Here is a 22,677-nt window from a genome sequence, read left to right as displayed (position 1 = left end):
GTTGAACACAAATACAATTATCTATTGCTTTTTATTTATTTATTTAGAAATTATGTTACCAAATTGACTTTTCTCTTGACCTTCTGCATGCTTCAGTTTCTTTCACTCTGGTATCCATGTGCTCTTTCCTCAAGGAATACAAATTATATCAGTCTTAACGAAAGTTAATCAGGAGGGAACCATAGTTTGTATCTGTTTTAAACAACAGCAAAACAGCCTTTGGGGCTTTTGGAAGGGAGGGGCTCTTCAGAGTTGGTTGGTAGAGCTGGTCTAGACAGGCCAGTGACGTCTGTGAAGGAAGACAGATTTTAGGAGGAGGAGCGGGGCTGATGAGTAAATAGTAGCATGAGAGGGAAAGCCCTCTTGGCTTCTGAGGTAGGGAGGTGGGAAGATAAGAGTGCTGTTCGTCAGAATAAACCAATAGGGATTTGGGAGTTGGGAGAGCAGACTCTTTTTCAGAGTTTCCAGAATGAGTCTCACGCCAAGTTCTGAGGCCGGAAGTAGAGAGAACATACCACAAGTGGCCATCCTTTGGGGGGAAATCGTAGCAAACAGTAATGTCAGTGGCTTGGCCCTCAGGCTGGGAACCACAGGGCTGCTCCAGGGGTTTAGAGTGTGTAGAACACAGTATGTACAGCTGGAGATATTTTCGAGGATCCAAGTAGAGCCCTTGTCTTAACCAGAGGACATGAGGTTGTGATCTCTCGTACCTGCCGGATTAGTGGAATTACAGGCATTCAATTAAGATTAAATGCATATAAATCTTACAGAGTTTTGCCAGATCGCACTTAGTTGGTGTCCACAGAAGTGGAGTCTATGTTTGCTGCCTTTCCTCTTTCAGCTGGATATCTGTGATTCTTGGGACGTAGGCTTGTGGTTCTTCACCTTTCCTAATAAGGTGTACTGTTTTTAAGGTCCAAAAATTATTAGACTCCTCACAACAGGGTGATAGTTGTATTTTTAGTATCTTTTGATGAGAAAAATACATAACAAAAAGCTGCTGTGATTTCAGTAATGCTTTTTAAATTTTTTTTTTAAAGATTTTATTTATTTATTCGACAGAGATAGAGACAGCCAGCGAGAGAGGGAACACAAGCAGGGGGAGTGGGAGAGGGAGAAGCAGGCTCACAGCAGAGGAGCCTGATGTGGGGCTCGATCCCACAGCACCGGGATCACGCCCTGAGCCGAAGGCAGATGCCCAACCGCTGTGCCACCCAGGCGCCCCTAAATTTTTTTTTTAAGTAATCTCTACACGCCATGTGGGGTTCAAACTCATGACCCCCAGATCAAGAGTCATATGTTCTTCCACCTGAGCCAGCCAGGCACCCATCAGTAATGCTTTTAAATCAATTTGTCTTTATTAGTAACACCATAATCTACATCCAGTTGAAATATATAAATATTTGTAAGATGTATCATTTATTCAGACAGAATATAGTGCTTATACAGATTCCTTGTAATAACTCCATGGCCTCACAGAGGTTCAAATTCCATGCATAGGTTTTGAATCACTCATATGGATTGAGGTTAAGATGTGTGTTCAGAAAAGTACCTATTCATGCATGGAAATTTGTAGGCTTATTTGAAGTGAGTGGTATCAATAATTTTTAAAGGCAGGATATAAGTATTTCACATTTGTGTTTAACCAAGTCTGGAGATAAGCAGAATACATAAAATGAGTTCTTTAGAAATGGGACTTCTGACTTGCTGTTGCCTTGTTTATTCTGCTTAGTTAATGTCAGAGCTAATAGTCTAATGCTCTTGAATGTCTTAACAGGCTTGGACAGCGGTCACGTATCCTTTTGCAGATTTTTATGTGTGGATTATAATTAGTATAGCACAATGGATGAGACTTTTTCTGTAGTAGAATGTGGCTTCTTTGTGAGACTTCCAGTGATTGTGTAATGTTGAGAAATTTCAGAAGATTCTTTGAATAGTAAAAAGCAAAACACATCTCCACCCATATGAGCTTAAAATTTAGTTAGAAACAAAACCTACATAAAACAGAGAAAGATTAAAGTGAACATAATTTAATGGAGAAAGCTATGGAGACTTTGGAGTCAGAATTCAAATGGTTGTGTGTTTAAGATCTAGAATCTGAGATTTGATCCTCAGAGCAAGCCTATGGAAACAGAAGATAGAGTAGGCAAGATCCCATTTAGAGATAAGTAGACTGAAATAGCGTCTCAAAACTTCATTTGCCCAAGGACACAGAGCCAGAATTTGAATCCAGGTGTTTTGACTCCATGCCTAGTCTTTTTCTTACCTTCATAAGGCACAAAATCCAAAGTCCTTAGTTTGAGGGTCAACGCCATCACTAATGAGGATCTAACCCATCTTTTTCAGCCTTTTCTCTCTCTCTTCCCACAAACCTTCGCCCCCACATTTGGCAGGTGCTGGCCAAGGATCACAGGTAAGGTGTCTCTTTCCTTTTGATGGCTTGCTGTTTAGCTTCAATTAAATTGTGTTCTTAACCTCTTTATTCATGTAGTTCCTCCTATCAGGAATATCTTGTCATGGTTGGCCTCCTCCTCCCCTCACCCTGCCCCCATTTAACTATGACAAGAGGTCATCTATCCAAAGACAAAGACAAGAGGATTAGTGGATTTAGGGGAAAAGAAAAGGCTGCAAATATTAGTCAGGGCATTTATTTAAAAGGAAAGAGATGTGACCAAAGAGGCTGACAAGTACTTGGTTGAAGCTGGACCGTTATGCTCTTGTGGCGCATCTGGGTACGCAGAGCCTCCTCTGCCTCTAGCCGCGCTTGCGGGGTGCTGTTGAGTGCCAAGTTCTCTCCATTTCTTCATTTTCATGCCAAGTCACTCGCTGGCTCTGGCTCTTTTCCTGTCCTATCTTTGCTTATTTCTTCTCTCTTCTTAGTGTTAAATAAAAATTTCTTTAAAAAAAAAAAATGGTGTTCTCATTTTGTTCGGCTTGCTTGTTTATTTTACTGTGTTGGAGGAGGGGGGAAGAAAACTTTTTCTTCAGTAGAAAACACTCATACCACGTACTTAAACAATATTTGAGTGAGAACTGTCTGCCAGCCACTTTTGTGAAATCTGGTCTTTTTTTTTTTTTTTTTTTTAAAGTGGTGACAGACGTGGGAAGAAAGGCCGACTTGCTGTGGCAGTGAGGAGGGGAGGTCAAGGAATACATTCATTTGTCCCACCTTATATTCCCCAGATTCTTGGCATATTTCGCATCTCTTCCCCTGTGCTGTTTTCTTCTCTGTGTATGTTATAATGTGAAAGGTAGCAAGCTAAAGAGAGTCAGGTTTATCTTGCTGTAACTTTTTTTTTTTTGAAGTTTCTTGCACAAGGCTTACGAAGCTGTAGAAAGAAAAAGGAAAGTTTGTATTACCGCCGTACAACTTCGATACCTGATGTAATTCATTGTATGATTGACCCTGGTGACTAGGAGGGATGGAAAGGAAAGAAGGAAGGATATATAACCCTTCCCTATAACCAGTTGTATCTTATTGCTAAAGTTGCAGTTGTGACCTCTAGCAAATCTGACTGCTCTGGTGGAAGTGGGGAGGAAGCCAACCTTCGATGTCTCCTTGTGGGAAGGTAGGGCAATCAAAGAAGAAATAGATGCTTCCTAAAAAGTTCCAGGTAGGTTTTCCATGTGAAGGCTGGCACAGTGATAGGACAGGAATACTACTGAAGGTGGTTTCAGGAGCTGAGGGAGGCCCAGAGGATCCAGGAATCTTGCTCATTCCCCCCCCTCTTTTTAAGATTTTATTCATATTTTGAGAGAGAGAGGGAGAGGGCACAGAGGGGGAGGAAGAAGCAGACTCCCCGCTGAGCAGAGAGCCTGATGGGAGACTCGATCCCAGGACCCTGAGATCATGACCTGACCTGGAGGCAGACGCTTAATGATTGAGCCACCCCGGTGCCCCTTCCTCATCTTTTGATCACATGCAAACATCCTAACTTGATCTCCATGATCTCTCTGGGCCGGACAAAATGTATGTCCTTTTATTCTACTGAACATTACCTCTTCCATAGTTCTGCTAAGCCTTGAGGTGAGGGGACAAGGATAAAAGGCATCAACTATCAGAAGTTCATTCTCTTCACCTGATTGGAAAGGGGAAAAGAGCTGAGAGTTTTTGCTCTAGCATAACTTGGGAGTCAAAGGTATAGTAAGTGGTCATAGATTGCTTGGTTAGACTCAATTTCCTTTTCAGAGTTGTTATTTCTATGAAGAAATGTAACTTATTTTACTAGCAGAGCAGCTATCCGAGGGAATTTAGATTCAATAAGGAATTAGGTCTAAAGGGTCAGAATGCTTGATATTCACCAATTTCCTCCTGATAACTGTCATAGGCTTATATTTGGCAGGTCCTCGCCAAGGCTCACAAAAAGGTCTGTTTTCTTTTGATGGTTTGCAGTTAAGGGGCTGGGATAAAGGAGTGTTAAGTGATCCTATTTCTGGAAATGGGAGGAGGCAATCTTAGTATGGGAAGGGTGGTGAAGGAGTTGAGAGAGAAGGTACTTAGCATATAGTAGGGGATTACTGAGAGCACACGGTTTTGGAGCGAGAAGGTCTTGTATTAATTCCTGTGAACTGGAGCAACATTTAAGCTCTTTGCGCCTGTTTCCTGATGAGTCATCAGGAAACGTTTGCCTGGAAGAGTTATTTTGGGTAAGAATCACCGTATGTAAAACCTAACCCATCATACAAATTCTTTAAACAAATTTACTAAGAGCTTACTATGTGGCTGGCACTGTCTTTGTGGGGATAAGTGAGACAAAGCCCGTGCATTTATAGAGCTTACATTCTGGTGGCATGCAAACAGTGGTGGTTATTGATTGGAGGAAAGCTTTTAAAAAAAATGGGGGGCGCCTGGGTGGCACAGCGGTTAATCGTCTGCCTTCGGCTCAGGGCGTGATCCCGGCGTTCTGGGATCGAGCCCCACATCAGGCTCCTCCGCTATGAGCCTGCTTCTTCCTCTCCCACTCCCCCTGCTTGTGTTCCCTCACTCGCAGGCTGTCTCTATCCTGTCGAATAAATAAATAAAATCTTAAAAAAAAAATGGAATTAAGAATGCCAAGGACAGACCAAAAGCTGCATCAGTTACTGATTATGCAAAAATGTAATGGCAAATCATTGTGAGTTCCAGTCTCTTATCAAATAGGGAAAACTGTGATCTATATTGATGCGACGCTGGAGGACTCACCTACAAGTGTTCATACTCAGTTTGCCTATCACCCTTTGCCAAGGAGCTGCATTTTTCAAAACCGACCTCCAGACCCAGTCTGACTGTTGCCTTGTTCATTTTCACATAATAGGCAAACATCTCTTGCCTTAACTTGTAGACTTCTGTTGGTCCAGTGTGTAGAGGCAGCTGTATTTATTTGCCTCTTCCACAAGCTTTCTTTCCTCACAGGTCTGACCTGCTAGCCAGTGGAAAATGTGTTTCATCCATCTTCCTCTGGTTAGTATAAAGTCTTGAGTCCTTTTGGACCAGTTTTGCCCTCATGTCGGTTTGACGTTTTTCTGTGGACAGCCAGGGCTTGAGCAGCAATTCACTCCCACTCTAGGCTTCCTTTCTACCCTCTCCTCCTGGAGGATAATCAAGATGTCAAAGGTGTAGCACCCTCATTGCCTGGGGTGCTTAAGGCTCTTCTGAACATACCTTGAAGGGCCACCAGGCTGGTGACCAGCATCACCCAGGCTTTTTCCTGCAGGAAGCCTGAACTGAGAGTGCCTTTACTGTGACTGAACTCAGGGTGTCCTGTTTGTTTCGGTCCTTTCACTGTGTAGTTCCCAGACTCTGGTCAAAAGAGAATTAATTGATCAGGGGAGGGTTTCAGAAATCATTTAATACCTCCTTCTGCATCACCTCAGAACATTGTTTCTGATCTCCCAAGGATAGCACTCAGCACGATTTGTTGCCCAAAGAAGTATTTTTTAACATTTATGGGTAGTGATGATGAGGTACTTTAGCAGCCAAAAATAGATGCAGAATCTGTGTGTCACACTGGGGTTGCAAACAGGCCCACCTTGAAGGAACTTCAGTCTTGTTAGCTAAAGTAGCTTAGTCACCTTGGACTTGGGTGCTCCCTCACTTAAAAACCATCTTCCAGAGTGTGTCAAGCAGTTTAGTGTAAGTTAAAATCTGGGCTTTGGAATAGATCTGGATTTTTATTCACCATTTACTAGCTGAATAAAATTACCCCAAATTACCTTTGAGCCTGACTTTTCACATGACAACCATAGCCGCAACCTCAAAAAGGCCATGAAGATTAAATGAAATAATCGATACATCATTCAGCATAATGCCTGGCACACAGTAAGCACTTAGTAAATGGTACACATTGTTTACTGATACTATATGTTACCGGTCCAGCTTTGTTAGTTTCTCCTTCCAAAAGGAACTTTATCATCTCTGCATTTGGTAAGCATCCATAAGTGCTGACTCTGATACTTAAATATACTGAGAGGATGGGAAAGGCATTTTTTATCTTACGGAGAGCCATACAAGTAGAAATGCTTAGAGCGTATTAAGAGAATGATTAGATTATAGACTATATATAGATTATAAGGAGTGAGGGCTTTTTTGCTCCCCCCATTCTATTCTCCAAGCTTAGTACTGTGTCTGTGGGATGCACGATCAACGTGAGAAGTGTGAGAAGAATGACAGAAGAGTTTCCCAGAGTATTCACATAAATAGAATGCAATTTCATAGAGCTTCCGGTGCAAGACAAAAGTAATTTAGACTTTGTCCCATAGACAGTGAAAAGCCTTTAAAACTGAAGGGTGGTGTGGCACGTAGAAATTAACATTTTAGAAAGAGGTCAGGTGGCCGTTTGGTTTGGAGGCAGAGATAGTGTTTAGAGTTGATGGATCATTTATTAGGTAACAGCTCAGTTCCAGGCCCTGAGGTAGGTGTGGGAGGAGATACCAGGATGAGTGAGACTTGGTCAGATCTCAAGGGGCTTGTCAGAAGACTACTGGAAAGTTTTAAGTGTGAAATGATGAAGACTTGGAAAACCCCTTTAGAAAGAAAGGAATAAAAGTGGGGAAGAGCTAGTAGTACTCAGTAACTGGATGGGGAAGAGGAAAAAGGCAGCAAGATTTTATCTGTAAATCATGGGCAGAACTAGGGTCTCAGGATAGGTTTGAGTTTGAGAAGATGGCAGGGCAATCAGAAGCTAGGAGTCGAGTCATCAGTGAAAATGTTGAAACTTAGGAAGAGGTTAGAGCTGGAGAAGTTGATTCGTGGGTCAGTTTGCGAGAAGGTACAGGTTAAAATCATGAGGGTGAATGAGAACTTGGAAGAAACCGTAGGGAAAAGATCAGAGAGGTGAGGAGTGAGTCTTGGGGAATGAATTCTCATGTTTGAGAGGTGGGAGGAGGAAACGGAGGCAGAGAAGGAGAGAAAGAACAGCCCGAAAATCAGGGAAGCAGAGAGTTGCAGAAGCCAACAGAGATGGGAGTTTGTTAAGGGAGAGAATGAAAATGCTGGATGCTGTAGCGAGGTCAGAGGGGAAGACACCAGGAAGCAAAGAAGAAAATATAAATCAATCTAGACTGATGTAGAAAACCTGGATTCACTGCTAACCATGGGAAATGATTAAAATATTTGTTAAAAGGCTCTGGACTAGGTTTTTATTTGGTAGTGGGTGTAATTTATTTCTATTTTTCTTAAGTTAAAATACAGTATTTGAAAATTCATGAAGAATAATAGCAGTGTCCTCTTTTCCTCCTAGGCTTATTCCCCCGAGACAACCACTGTAAACTAAGATGTTTCACCGTATTCCTAAGTAGTATGCTTGTATTACCACTTCTTGATAAAATTTAGGCATTATCTATTGATTTTTTGTTAAAGGATGAGGATATGTTTCTCTTGATCCTCTACCCACTTCCCTTCTCTGCATCTTTCACTAATCATTATATTACACACTGTAGTTAATGTTATGTAATTTGGATTCTGTAAATGTTAACGTATTACAGAGCCAGGCTGTGTGCCATGATTACATTTCCTTTTGTAAAATTTAGTGTTTCCCTGGAGATGATGATCACCTTATTTTTTTTTAACCAGGCAGAATTTTCCATATCCATATCTTTAATCCTTCATCCAATCTGTCACAGGCCTTCAGAAAGATGATCTCTCAAGTCTGTTTTTACCTCCTCAAGATCTTCCAGAGCCCTCCTTCTCTTGTTCCTTTTGGACTAATTGCCTGTTTTGGCCATTTTTCAATCTAGAATTTCCTTATCTCCTTTCCCCTATTGGAGTCATTACTTCCCTGGGTCCCATTTTATCCACTCCCCTATTCACTTTCCTGTTTTTCTGAAGCACACCTCTGGTGGCCTTTTCAGATCACATGGAATGCAATCTTTTTTTTTTTTTTTTGAGTCATTGCATGTCTGTCTTTATTCTTTCCTCACATTCGATTGGTAGTTTGGTTGCGTATAGAATTCCAATTAGAACATAATTCTCAGTTTTGAAGGCTTGTTCCTTTGGGAATATAGGAACTCAAGAGTCACTCTCCGCTGGGCATATGAGGACGTCCTATATAGAGCCGAGTCTGGAGTTGACCGTATTTAGATTTTTTCTAAGTAGTAACAGAGTAGGGGTGTATGCACAAAATAAAGGTAATATGCAGAGATGAGAGGCCTTGCTGCCCCAGAGAGATTGAGACTGTAACTCTTCAGGTTCTGTTGGCTTTCTGGTTTCTGCTTCCAGAAATTGGATCTCATGAGGGCTTTATTCCTTTATTCCTGTTTTATTATTTGTTCCTTTATGCCTATGGCAGCTTGAGTAGGTTTCTGTTTCTTACAACTAAATGTTCATTAAGACAACCATCTGTTTTATCTCAAATCCATCTCTGTCACAGCGTGAAGGCTCAGTGTCTATATTTAGAAATAGAACCACATTTCTGAGAGATCTCTGAATTAGAATCAGAAAGCCTAAAGTTCAGACCTCTATCTGCTTTTACTGGCACTGGTCAGTGAGACAAATTGAATAAATTGCTTTACCTCCATGTAACCCAGTCTCAGTGTCAGTAAAAATGAAATGGCTTACTCTGTAAGATTTTTAAAATGAAAGACAAAATGAGATTACTTACGTATTCGTGCTGTGGGCATTTGCCATTGCAGTGGGACTGGTGAGAAATGACTGAGTAATGGGAGGCCTCCTCCCCCAAGGAGACTGCTTGTCCAGGACCTGAGGTAACTATTTCTGTCTACAGCTGTTGACCCTGCTTGTTATCTCATCTAGTGGCACGTGGGATATCAGAGCTCACCTGTGACTAAAACAGAGAAAAAGCGCCCCTGAAGGCGGATATCTGGCTTCTGGCTTAGGGCACAACATTGGTAGGTCCCGCTGTCTGATGGTGTGGTTTGGTTTATGGTGAACACCAACTCAGATGATCTTTCACTGACATCATCTCTCCCAGGATTCCGCTTAAGTCTCAGCTGCTCCAAGCTGGTATCAGGAAAACAGTCCGAAGACCTGTTCTTGCACAAAAACAGTATAACCCCCTCAGCCTCTTCTTCCTTATGCCACAAAGTACAGATCAAGCGTAGTCGTTTTCCTTCCTGGTGAAATGAACTTCGGATGTGCATGCACCCTGGAATGGGAGGGGGGAAGAATTAGCCACGGGAACCCGGCTGCACATGGCAGACTAAGTTCACTCACATAGAAATGTTGAGGCAGGACTGGGGGCTCTCCAGTAGACAGTAAATACCACCTCTTAGAAGAGTAGGCTATGGGCTAGACCCATATCTGAGGGACACCTGTAATCCCAGTTATTCATTAATTCAGAAATGGTTTATATTTGATTTCTACTCCAAATGGAACTTGTGTACCTTTATTAAAGTGCGTTTATATACATCTAATCCTCGGTATAGCCCTAGAACCATGTACTGTTCCCATTTTATAAACTGAGGTGGTTAAATATAAACAGTGGTTAAATGGGTCGCTAAAGTTGACATATATACATCTGTGTGTGTGTGTGTGTATATATATATATATATATATATATATATATATATATATATATATATATGTAATTTTCTTTTTTTTTTGAGAGAGAGAGTGGGGAGGGCAGGGGCAGAGGGAGAGGGAAAGAGAGAATCCTAAGCAGGCTCCATGTCCAGCATGGAGCCCAACTTGGGGCTTGATCTCATGACCTGAGCCAAAATCAAGAGTTGGATGCTTAACCGACTGAGCCACCCAGGCGCCCCAAGTTGACATGTATTGTATCTGAACCTCAGACCTGGATTTCATAAATTTAGAATGTATAAGATCTTGAAAGAATCACAGATTGAGGGCCAGATTTCCAGGCTTTTGGCAATACTTAGCAGAGGCAGAATGTCTGATGGGGAGGGTGATAGTATTAGTTTAAACAAACAAACAAAAAAGAGCTTTCATTAGTGTCAAGAGAGGGTGGGTCCTTTTCTTCCCCACCGGAGGGAAAAATCTTGGGATCCATCGCTCCTCATGAGTCCAGGATTTTTTTCCTGATGGTTGTCTCTGCTCTGGGGATCTGGGGATTGGCTGTCCTCACCACCAAGCCGGATGTCCACAATTGCCAGCAGAATGGCCAGGGCCAAGCAGCCTCTGCCAGGTGCCATGAGTGTCCTGCACGTTGTCAGCAGCCTCAGGAACTTGAAGCAAATGTTGGCTCCAATGATGTCCTTGGCCTTAATTTCCTGAAAGCACATGAGGACTCCTAGCCAAGGCCTTCCAAGGCTCCAGGACCATCTCCATGTTCCAGGCACTAGCTTAAGTTGGCTAGAGTCAGGTGGAGGATGGCTTGGGCATGAGAGTCCAACTGGCTGGGAAGTGAGACAGTTAATCAAGTGAGGTGTACTCGAGAGAAGAGAGGAGAAAAGAGGGAAGAGACATAGGGACACACTTAAGGCTATATTTTCAGAATATTTTTTTCTAAATTGTATTACTGGGTCAAAGAATATGAACACAAATTTTTTTCTACTATGTATTATCAGATTGCTTTCCAGAAATATGGTTGAGATTCAGATGTTCAGCAAGAAAGTGCTTGTTAGCACTGAATATTGTCTTTTACATTTTTGCCAATTTGATGAATGAAAAATTAGACCTCACTGTTGTTTTATTTTGCATTTCCATTACTAGTGAGGGTGAGGATCTTTTCATACATTTATGGGTCATTAGTATTTCCTCTTCTATGAAATATTTGCATTTTTTCCCCAAATCAACTTTTTAAAAAATCAGCTTTTCTCTATATTAGAGATATTACCCTGTCTGACTTTTTTTTTTTAACAAATATTTTCTCCCAATTCATTGTTTGTCTCTTGAAATGATGTTTCTTTCCATCAGGAAAATTTGCATTTGTATGTAGTTAAATATAGAGTGTCTATCTTTTCTTTTAAGTCATCTTTGTTCTCTGTATCATTTAAGAAAGTTTCCCTCAGGCTGGAGTTATACTTTTCTTCCAATATTTTATTGTTTTACCTTTTATGTTTATATCTTCTAATCCTAGCTAAGAAAAATTGTTCTCATGCCAAAAAACCCAAATTGAACCCAAACCAAAACCAAGATAAAACCTGAATTTTCATCAATTGGAAATGGTTGAATAAATTTTGACTCATTCACACAATAGAATATTATATATTATTAAAAAGAATGAGTTCTCTAAATACGAGCCTGAAGGGGGATCAATAATATACCATTACGTCAAAAAAGGCAAATTGCAGGCCTTGCATATAAAATAAATATTTTTATTTTTGAAAAATCCCCCTCTTTATATAAGTGTTTTAAAAATATATTTAAACACTTTTGTAGTTTATAACTTTTTGGATAGGTAATTACATTCACAGAGTTCAAAGGGCAGAGGTGTAGAGTTAAAAGTTTCCTCAATAAAAACAGTATATTGCAAGAGCATAACCTATATAAGAAAAATTTTAGAAATGAAATTGAGAATAGGGAAGAAGCTACTGTAATTGTAGGGATCTGTTACATATCAGGTACTTTATATGCATTAAACCATTTAATCTTCACAGATATTATTATCCCCTCTTTTCAGGGAAGGATACTTTGCATTCATTTTCTCCAGAGTATTTCTTAAATTTTCCTAAACCTAGAAAACCTGGGGGAACTCTGATTCCAGCTCTTGATGATTCTGTTTTCTTGGGCGAGTCTCAGGACCTCACCTGGCCTGTTTCCTCATTGGTAGGGTGGGGAGGCTGTCTACTTCAAAATACTGAAAAAGCAAACCTTCAACAACACAGATCTGAACTGGGCATTCTCCCCACTTAAAAGATTTCAATGACTCCATGTAGTTGGTATTTGTCGTTCTTCTGGCTAACCGGTAATATCTTTCGATGGAACCAGTCCCACTCTTCTTTCTCCCCTTAGTACCTCCCCGTGAGTGCTGGTAGAAAGCAGAGCACTGATACTGTCTTCAGGAGCTCAAAGGACCAGATACACTTTCTTCCTACCCTCTGAAAGCTGGGGTTGGGTTAATCAAATGTTCCCATCAGGCCTGTGGATCTTGAAGACATGCTGCAAAGACGAGGTGGCGGTAGAACGATACTCCCTGGTGGGATTTCTTCATAGTCTAGTGCTTCCTCCCCGTGCCCCCCAGTCACTGTCATTGCCAACCGAAGACACAATTCACTGAATATGCCAAGCAAGTTCACAGCTGCAAATTTCTGCCCATGTTGTCTGCTCGTCCAGAGATGCCTTCCTTTCTGTCTCTGTCTGATAAACTCTTTTTTTTTTTTTTTAAGATTTTATTTATTTATTTGACAGAGATAGAGACAGCCAGCGAGAGAGGGAACACAAGCAGGGGGAGCGGGAGAGGAAGAAGCAGGCTCATAGCGGAGGAGCCTGATGTGGGGCTCGATCCCATAACGCTGGGATCACGCCCTGAGCCGAAGGCAGGTGCCCAACCGCTGTGCCACCCAGGCGCCCCTCTGTCTGATAAACTCTTAATCATCTTTTAAATTCCAGCTCAGAGCCCTAAAAGGGGAAACCACAATAAAATAAAAATAAAATAGGGGTGCCTGGGTGGCTATTAGTTAAGCCTCTGACTCTTGGTTTCAGCTCAGGTCATGATCTCATGGGTCATGGGATCGAGCCCTGCACTGGGCTCTGTGCTCAGTGTGGAGTCTGCTTGAGAGATTCTCTCCATCTGTCCCTCCCTGCACCCTTTCCCCACTCACCGTGTCTCTCTGTCTCTCAAATAACTAAATAAACAAATCTTTAAAAAAAATTAAAATAAACTAGTGGAGTAAAGGAAAAGAGAAGAAAGTGAAAATTAGGAATAAGAAGGGAGAAATAATCATAAATGTCAGTAGAACTAAAAATGATAAGGGATATTTTTGTATTACCTTAAGCTAAAGAGTTAGAAAAGCTCATTGAAATAAATAATTTTCAATGCAAATGACCAAACTGACTCAAAAAGAGAGAAAACCTAAAGGGCCCATGGAAGAAACAAAACTATTTGGTACTATCTTTCCAGAAAGTACTACTTTGGATAGTTTATAAGTAAATTCTTTGAGATATTCTGATGTTATTTAAGTTGATAGCACAGAAAAAGAAGGAAATCTCATTTCTTTTCTTTTCTTTCTTTGTAAGACAGGGAGAGAGAGGGTGTGGGGAGGAGCAGAGGGAGAGGGAGAAAGAATCATTTTTTTTAAAAAGACTTTATTTATTTGAGAGAAAGAGAGCATGAGAGAGAGAGAGAGATCATGAGCAGGGGGGAGAGGGAGAAGCAGACTCCCCACTGAGCAAGGAGTCCAATGTGGGACTCGATCTGAGGACCCCAGGATCATGACCTGAGCTGAAGGCAGATGCTTAACTGACTGAGCCACCCAGGCACCCAAGAAAGAATCGTAAGTAGGCTTCACACCCAGCGTGGAGCCTGACACTGGGCTTGATCTCATAACACTGAGATGACCTGAGTTGAAATCAAGAGGAGGACACAACCCACTGAGCCACTCAGGCACCCCAGAAATCTTGTTTCTTTTTACAAACACCAAAACCTTAAAGCCTAAAGAGGACTACAGATCAATCTCATTTATGAACATTCATGTAAAATCCTAAATAAAACATTAACAAACCAATCAAGCAAGATATTAAAAACATAATACACCATGACAAATGGAATGGCATTTATTTTAGAAATTCTTGGATGATTCAATATTAGGAAAACCATTAGTATTAATATGTTAATAGATCAAAGAAGAAAGTCAATATTCTGATAAAATCTTATATTCATTCCCATGAAAGCCCTAAGTAAAGTGGTGATAGTTGAATATTATTCAACATAATAAAGAAATATATATCTCAAAATTCTAGAATCATTTAATGGTAAAATATATGTATATTTTTTAAAGAGGCAAGGGAAATTGATATTTATTTTTTATTATTTTTTAAAGATTTTATTTATTTGACAGAGAGAGACAGCGAGAGAGGGAGCACAAGCAGGGGGAGTGGGAGAGGGAGAAGCAGGCTTCCTGCTGATCCCAACTCTGGGATCGTGACCTGAGCCAAAGGCAGACGCTTAATGACTGAGTCACCCAGGAGCCCCAAATGGTAAAATATATTTCTATTAAAATGAGCAAGGCAAAGATGCTTCCCACTACCTCTATTATTTTATATTTTTCTGGGAACATTAGTCATTGCATTTAGACAAGAGAATAAAGTAAGGCATATAAATATTGGAAATCTTGAGGCAAAATAATTATTTCCACCTGATGTAACTTACATTTGGAAAGCCCAAGAGAATTAATATTAGAAACAATGAAAGCTAGAGTATCTGCATAGGCATTTCACAAAAGAGGAAATGCAATGAGAGGCTGTTCAGTGTTCCTAGTAGTCAGGGAAGTATAAGTTTTTAAAAATTCAGAGTCCAGAATTTCAGAATTAGCACCCAATAGATGAACAAAAATGAAAAAGATCAATAAATCCAGTTCTGAGGGTCTGAGGAAATAGGTGCAATAGTTCACTCTAAGTGAAAATATACCCTGTACCTTTGGTTCTGTCTTACAAAAACAAAAACATGAGTGTGCTGGAATATATGTACAAGGATACCTACTACAACAGTATTTATAATACCAAAAAGCTAGAAAAAGTTCATGAAGACCCATTAGAGAATGGTTGAAAAATTACGGCATATCAATAGTATGGAGTATTTAAAATATTGAATAATAATATAAAATAATATAAAATATAAATATAAATAATATAAAATAATAGAATTACAATTATGAAGTTGTGTTTACAATTTATAAATATAATTTATATAAAATAAATGTAATCAACATAGGACAAATAGAATTTAATCAGGTATTCACTTATAAAATAAATACATATTATTATTAATTTTCCTGGATACAACTGTTAGAAAATATAATAGAAGAAAAAAATCCCACTTACAGTAACAAAAAAATTCCCACAAAAGGCCCAGGAATTTAAAATGTAGCAAGATTTCCATTAGGATGTAAAGGATAAAAACTGAACTGCTATTAAAGAACATAAAAGAAAATCTAAACATAGACAATTGTTAATTTTCCCTATACTTATTTATAAATTTGTCACAATCCTAATGAAAACACCCAGTGGTCTGGCCCCCAGTGCTGCTGCCCTAGCCTTGACCTCGTGTAGCTTCTCCTGTGTGTTGTCCTACTTTCATGCCGTTCCATGTGTCCACCAGAATGTCCTGCTGACTCGTGAAACAAAACGTTGAACATTTAGTGTCATGCTTTTGTGTCTAGCTACAAAGTATTATCTGATTTGAAAAGGAAGATAAAGAAATGAAATCTTGCCATTTGCAATGATGTGGATGGAACTAGAGGGTATTACGCTAAGCTAAAGTCAATCAGAGAACGACAACTATCATTAGATCTCACTCATGTGGAATTCAAGAAACGAAACAGAGGATCATAGGGGAAAGGAAGGAAAAATAAAACAAGATGAAATCAGAGAGGAAGACAAACCGTAAGAGACTCAATCATAGGAAACAAACTGAGGGTTGCTGGAGGGAGATGAGTGGGGGGATGGGGAAACCGGGTGATGGGCATTAAGGAGGGCGCGCAATGTAATGAGCATTGGCTGTTATATGCAACTGATTAATCACTGAACTCTACCCCTGAAACTAATAATACACTATATGCTAATTAATTGAATTTAAATATAAAAGGTAAACTCAAAAAGGAAGATAAAGAAGAATTGCAATTATTCATTTAGCCTAGGTTTGTGGTTAAAAGCATGGACTCTGGAGCCAGACTGCTTTGTCTCAAAACTTACCAGTTGTGTTACAGGCAAGTTCCTTAGGCTGCTGGGACAGGAGCTATGCTCAGCCCTTAACAAATGGATCTCTCTGACAAACTCTGAACAACTATGATGAGTCAGGCCCCACAGAGCAGACAGATGACTGAAGAAGAGGCTGACTGTCTCCGTGTTTCTATGCGGCCTCTAGTCAGAAGGAGTGTCTGTAATCTGGCTTTGGGATTTACTGGTTGCATAGTGTTGGGCAGTTTCTTAACCTCTCTGAAAAGCAGTTTATTGAGCTGTAAAATGGTGATACTATTCTCTTCCCAGGGTTGTTCTTTGGGTCAAAGGAGGCAACCCATGTAAACTACTTACATAATTTAATGCCGCTATAGTGGCTGGCATGCGTAAGGGCTCAGGGTCAACCATGATTACTTTTATGCTTCGTCGTATTTGCGGCAATTCACCGTGTCCCAAACACATCCACAATTATGTTTAGTTCTTATAAAGCACAGCTATTCTTGTTATTTAAAAATTTGTCACTTTTACTAAGCGCATAGAAGCTTAGAGGGGCGTTGTGAGTAGCTTAAAACCACAGCTTCTAAGTGAAGGAGCTAGGATTCCAACTCCCAATTTATGTGGGTCTTCATGTCCTCACAGCTATCCAGCCACTCAGGAACAGCTGCAATCCAAGGAGGGCTGTGATAACGATAATAAGGGCATAAAGTATATCAAGGAATAGGAAAGGAGGAATTCGGAATGCGAGTTCCGGGAAGGCTGCAAGACAGGAGTGCAGTTGGGCCTTGACAGATGTTTGCTCACTGGGGAGCCGGTGGTGAGGTAAGGTGGGGAATGGGCTGGGGAGATTTGTCTTCCAGTCCCGGCTGTGTATTAGCTAGCTGTAAGATGTTGAGAAGGTCATGTCCCTTCTCTAGGCGTGTTTCCTGAGGGACTGGTGCAGCGGGATGGGAGGCGGCAGGGTAGGGACGGCTTCCAAGAAGAGAGCTGCAGAGTGGCGGGCAGGCTCACAGGCGCTGATGCAGGAGTGGCTGGGCTTCGCGGTGCCTAGGGCCGAGCTGGAGCCGACCGTGTAAGTTTATCGTGGGCCGTTCAGGAGGCCTGGGGCAGGTGGGGGCCATGGGGAGAGGATGCTCTTGGAGCAGGTGACCCTGGTGCCTGGAGAGGGAGCACCCCGGTGTGATGCAGGCAGGGCCGGGTGGGGCAGGCACCGCTGCTGCTGCATTACGACCACTAGAGGGCGCTGCCTTCTCGTTGAAGCCGGAGATGGCCCGTGAGCCGCCGGGGCGCTGGGTAGGGCGTGCAGGGAGCTGGGGAAAACCTGAACTAGTATTGGAGGTGTGGGCGGTGCAAGATCCGGTCTGATGGGTCCCGAGGACGCAGTCTGCACTAGGGCCACAACTGACCCTCCATAGCGGGAAGAGGTGTTGGGGGTGGGGAGGAAGTGGGGGGGGGCGATTTCTGGGTCCACAAGCTAGAAGCAGTTCTCCTCTTATAAAACGTGGTGAGCCCTGGAGTCAGCGAGGATGAGGTTCCAGATGAGGTTGGCATTGTCACCTTTCAGCCTTCCCCGGGGCCCCTGTACATGTTGGGTGCCCAGGACCTATGGACTCTGAGGATGTGCCTCGGGAGGTAAACACCCTCCTTCTCCCCAACCTTATAAAGCGCGAGGCACCTGGAGTCCCAGACTCAAATCCAAGCATCATGTGATCTGGAGCACGTTAACTACCTTGCTCAGCCTCACATTCCTCCTGTGTTTAAAGCTCCCTCCTGTGAATGTTGCGATAATTAAATGACACATGGATCTGTGCCCAACATTTTCTGCCGAGTGTGGACCCACTGCTGGTGGGTACAAGACTGTAAGGAAGAGGCTCTTCTCTTTGCTACTAAGCCCAGATCTAACCTCTCAGAGGAGCTGGAAGGTTAGCAGTCAGCTTCACAAATACTTGTTTGCAGATACCCATTTGCAGATCTCCCACCAAGCTGAAAAAGATGCCCCAGACCCAGAGATGGGATTTCATCAACCACCACAACCCCAACTTCCTTAAAGTAGAAAGAAATTAGTAAGTAAACTGAAGTTAGCCGCAGGAGGCCCTTGGAGCACTTGCCTGCTTTCCTAGGCTTGCGTCATGATCATACCCTCCTTGACACACAGAGCCTGGCTTCTCAACCTCAGCATAAATACACCACAGGCCCTTCTGGTTGTCTGGTGAAGCCTGTGGATCCCCTTCTCAGAATAATACTTACAAATTAATAAAATAAAATATCAAGGATAACAAAGGAAACACATTGTATCAAAACAGTTGTCTAAACATTAGAACAGGTGGCCGAGTAGTATATGTGCTTCCTCAGATCTAGCGTCAGTAATTAGCACGACTTCATAGTAGTGATGTGACATTTTGAGAAATCTGTGACAACTGTAATGAGATTTGAAAATATTTTTGATTTCTATTGTTGGCAAATTCTATTGTGGTTTGTTGCCTACCTACATAATTGAAACAAATGCTAACTTTCAGCTAGAAACTGGTGGAAATAATGATATAATGTTTCCCCCACATTCATGAATCCCATGAATGGACCCCCAGTTAAGAACCCCTGCAGAACAGACTCCTTGTTTTACAACCAGGGAAACTGAGGCACCCAGAGCTCCTGATTTCTAGATGAAAGGTCTTCCACTAAATGCGTTACTCTGGAACTTAGAGGAAAACTCTTTCTTTCTTCTTTTTCTTTTTTTTAAATGTGGGGCCTGAATTCATGACCCTGATATCAAGCTGAGATCAAGAGTCGGTTGCTTAACCGACTGAGCCACCCAGGCGCCCCAAGGAAAACTACTACTACTTCCTCTTCTTCTTCTTCTTCTTCTTCTTTTTTTTAAAGATTTACCTGTTCATTTTAGAGAGAAAGAGAGAGGAGGAGAGAGAGAGAGTGAAGGGAAGGGGCAATCTTAAGCAGACTCTTTGATGAGTGTGGAGCCTACTCAGGCCGATCCCATGACCCCAAGATCACAATCTGAGGTGAAACCAAGAGTCGGATGCTCAACCGACATTCCAGGCATTGCATGGAAAACTATTTTAAACCCTTATTTTCACACTGGAATTCCCAAGTTTACTCTGCCAAAACATCAGTAGGCCCGAAGCCTCTCTTGTTGGCATCACCCCTAGAGCATACATCTGGGCTGTAAACTTCCCTCAGGGGTGCCTCACAGGACCAGTCTGAAGCTCCGTGGAGCCCAGTGACTTGTCATGGGCCGGGCTTTGAGGGATCCAGAGGAGAGTTGATCCAAAACTTGGTAACTTTCCTCTAGTGGCTATTTCCTTTTTACTGATAAGAATGACCCTTTGTCATTCATCCTCCATGAACACTGAACAAAAGAAAGTAGCCTGGAGGACTTAGAACAGCATAAGAGATTTATGCTCGGTCAGGTATGTTATTTCAAGGAGCTCGCCTGGATTTCCCTCCCATGAACATACGGTATAGTTCTTTCCCATCTGAGGTAGGTGTCAGAATGGGGCCTGTATCCCTGAAAGCCTACCGGGGAAGAGCGAGCATGGCAGCCCAGTTGGCACAGTAACACTTCCCTTTCTAGGGTCCTGAGGGTAAAGGGCGTTGCAAAATCAGAGGTTCTCAAGGACCTCACTGGAAGCTTGTCCTTACCTGAGTGGTTCTGTCAACTGTCCCATCCCTGCTCCCAGACCCCAGTTCCCCCGTGGGCCTCATTACCTCAGGGCAGAAGTTTTTCTTTCTTGCTCTCAGGCTGGGGGCTCTGGTGAAGGCACTTTGAAGGAGCTCTCAACCCCTGAGTTGTTCTTTGGTCGTCTCCCACTTCCGTCATTGCTCACACCTTCATTACTGGTATATATGGTCTTTGAAAACCACAGCATGGGTTTTTGTCGCAATCAGGGGTCTTCCTGCCTCTCTCTCCTCCACCCCCACCGTTAACTTTTTCTTCTCCACCTCACCCTCTGCTTTCTCCTTTTCCTCTTCCTTTTTGTGTGTTAGAGATAGGCTCTGTCTGCTGAGGGGGCTGAGAAAAAGCGCTCTTCACAATTGTTTTCTTCACCTGGGGGGACAAAGATTTTTCACTGCGTAATTCATAAGGATAAGACTGATGATAGAATGACTAGAGCATGTGCTCTCAAGTATAAAGAAGGGTATCAAGTTTTTTCCTGAGAGAAGGCATTGCTTAAGGACAGGACAGAGTAGAGGGAGGCTCCAGGCTGAAGGGGAAGGAAGGAGGGATTGTGAGGGAGGTTGGGGGAGCAGGCATTGGAGATAGAGGGGGGGACAGCCCAAATGGTCCTGTACGGAGGGATGAGCGGGAGGATGGCTGACCTATGACCCCCTCAACCCATTTCCATTCTGTTCCGTTCTCTTCCTCCTCGGTCACCGGTGGCTGAGGAGATCGCAGTGATTACCCCTGAATTCTAGTGTCGTGCACTTTGGTGGAAAGAGCATCAGTCTGAGCGTGAGAAGCTTTGGGTTCTAACTTCTGCAAGGCTAGGCTAGGCCCTGTGCCAGAGGGGACCCAGCACAATGGGAAGCCCCATGGTTCTGAAACAAACACCTGGAGTGATTGCCAACCAATGCCAGGCTACCCAGGAGCCCAAGGGGTGTCAGAAGAAGGGGGTTTGGGGAAATTTTTCATGACAAATCTAGAGTCACTCACCTGTGTGTGGACAGGGATTTCCTGGGTTGTAGTTCTCTGTGGTCATTAGAGCAGAAAAGTGCTCTGGGGTCTGAGGTCCTTTCAAGGGCCCCACCAAAGCCATTGTCGCATTATCAGGTGAGACAGGCATCAGCTCCATCTCCTTATTCCATTAAACTGCTCAACTTTCACAACAGAATGTGTGGATTCCTGGGGGAGGGAAACCAGCAACGGGCGTTTGCCCTCAGGGTGGGGAGGAGTCTCTACAGGTCTCTCACCATCATCCTGGGCACAGGACCAGTCCACAACAGCCATAGGACATCTGGCCCCACAGACATGAACTGCTGGACGGGGCCTGGTATTTGCTACCCCAGTCCCTACAACAGTGGTCAAATTAACGACTTCTCTGTTCCTTGAAATGAAGATTTGTTCACGCTTGTCTTTGTGGGACACCCAGAAGGTTGACCATGACAGCTTTCGGTCTTTCTCATCAGCCAGAGGTGATACAACCAGGAAGAGGAGTCAAAGATAACAAAACCGTGGATCTGCAAGCTTGGGGCCCCTTGAGCATCAGCAGACACACACGCATTTACACTGGCTGTTGCAAAACCCTCAAAATTCTGCAAAGACCTCAGGCTTGAAGCCAGAGGACTTCCTTCTCACTGGTCAGGGTGCATCTGTCCGTCGTGCAAACACCTGCATACGTGATTTCCTTAAAATGCTGCTTCGGCTCCCTCCTCACTGAACGTTATTGTGTCTTAGGCACTGTGGGGTTGACGTGAGCGAGCACCAGCTGGCCGGTTCTCAAGGAGAGCATGCTTTGTGGAGAGGGACAAGGTGCGGGATGAGGCAAAATGTCCCCAGCGCTGTAAGCACCACGGAAGTGAGAGAAAGCCCAGAAGAAGAGAAGGAGGGGGAGAGGAAATGGAGACTGCTCCCGCGACAGACACGGTTGGACACTTCAGTGGACGAAGTGACATTTGAATTGAACTTTTAAAGAATGTAGGATTTCAAAAGTCAGGGGTAAGCGTTCTTCAGATATAGGAACGATATGAGCAAACAAGGTGTAGGGATAACTTGACAGGCTTGTTTGGAAACCAGTGAAGCAACGGAAGTGGCTGGAGTGTAGGCTGCCTCCTGTTGGGGGGTTTCCGGGGCAGCCCCGGCCCACAGCCTCCCAAATACTGATCCTGTCAGCCTTTGGGTGTCTAGGGTACCTGAGGCCAATTACACGATGTAGCAACTGATACATCGTGTCCTGGGTATGACTAGTGAGGGCTCCACATTAAAAGAAGATCTGGTTCGATGTTCAATCATATCCTGCTTCTGTATAATTGTGAGGTCTAGTCCAGTTGCTGGCAGGGTGCAGGAACTTCTATGCCAGTGGTTCTCAAACTTGAGTGTGTATTAAAGTCACCAGACAATGTTAAAATGCAGGTGGCTAGGCCCTGCCACGGAGTGTCTGACTCAGTAGGTTTGCAGGGGGTCCAAGAGTGTGTTTGTTTCCCTAACAGGCTCCGAGGTGCTGCTGTCACCAAGTTGCTCCTTGCAAACTGTCTGTGCAATACGTCTTGCAGACTGCTTTCATCTCTCTGGTGGTGTGTGGCTCGTTACCACCGGGAGTGCCCACCCAGTATTCTTCTCGAACGTATCCGGTTTAAAAATTCTTCCTCATGTTGCCTTCAAATCTGCCTCCTGCTAACTTCCAATCATCGCTCCCCGTTCTGCTGAGGGCCCCACACAGAACGTGTGTCCGGATGGTGGTTCAGTCCCAGGCACAGGAGCCCGACTGCGACGTTCATCT

At 43.0% G+C, this 22,677-nt stretch overlaps 1 protein-coding gene across 3 annotated transcripts; it reads right to left on the bottom strand.

Moving 5' to 3' along the window:
- Window positions 1-2,632: 2,632 nt before the first annotated feature.
- Window positions 2,633-20,084, bottom strand: CD160 (CD160 molecule). 3 transcript variants are annotated; one of them, XM_045776265.2, is made up of 5 exons: window positions 19,949-20,084; window positions 10,521-10,665; window positions 9,255-9,581; window positions 5,642-5,779; window positions 2,633-3,329 (listed from the first exon to the last, which is right to left on the bottom strand). In XM_045776265.2, the coding sequence occupies exons 2-5, from the start codon at window positions 10,585-10,587 to the stop codon at window positions 3,322-3,324; spliced, it is 540 nt and encodes a 179-aa protein (XP_045632221.2). In that variant the 5' UTR covers window positions 10,588-10,665; window positions 19,949-20,084; the 3' UTR covers window positions 2,633-3,321. The 3 variants fall into 3 exon arrangements, with proteins under 3 accessions (XP_045632221.2, XP_087722357.1, XP_087722356.1); XM_087866231.1 differs by lacking the exon at window positions 19,949-20,084 and adding an exon at window positions 12,433-12,701; XM_087866230.1 differs by lacking the exon at window positions 19,949-20,084 and having other exon boundaries at window positions 10,521-10,800.
- Between the last annotated feature and the right edge of the window lie 2,593 nt (window positions 20,085-22,677).

This window comes from Ursus americanus, chromosome 12 (assembly GCF_024610735.1).
Source record: "Ursus americanus isolate L20-20 chromosome 12, mUrsAme1.1.p, whole genome shotgun sequence".
Lineage (NCBI taxonomy): Eukaryota > Metazoa > Chordata > Mammalia > Carnivora > Ursidae > Ursus > Ursus americanus.
This window is presented reverse-complemented; position numbering and strand designations above follow the sequence as displayed.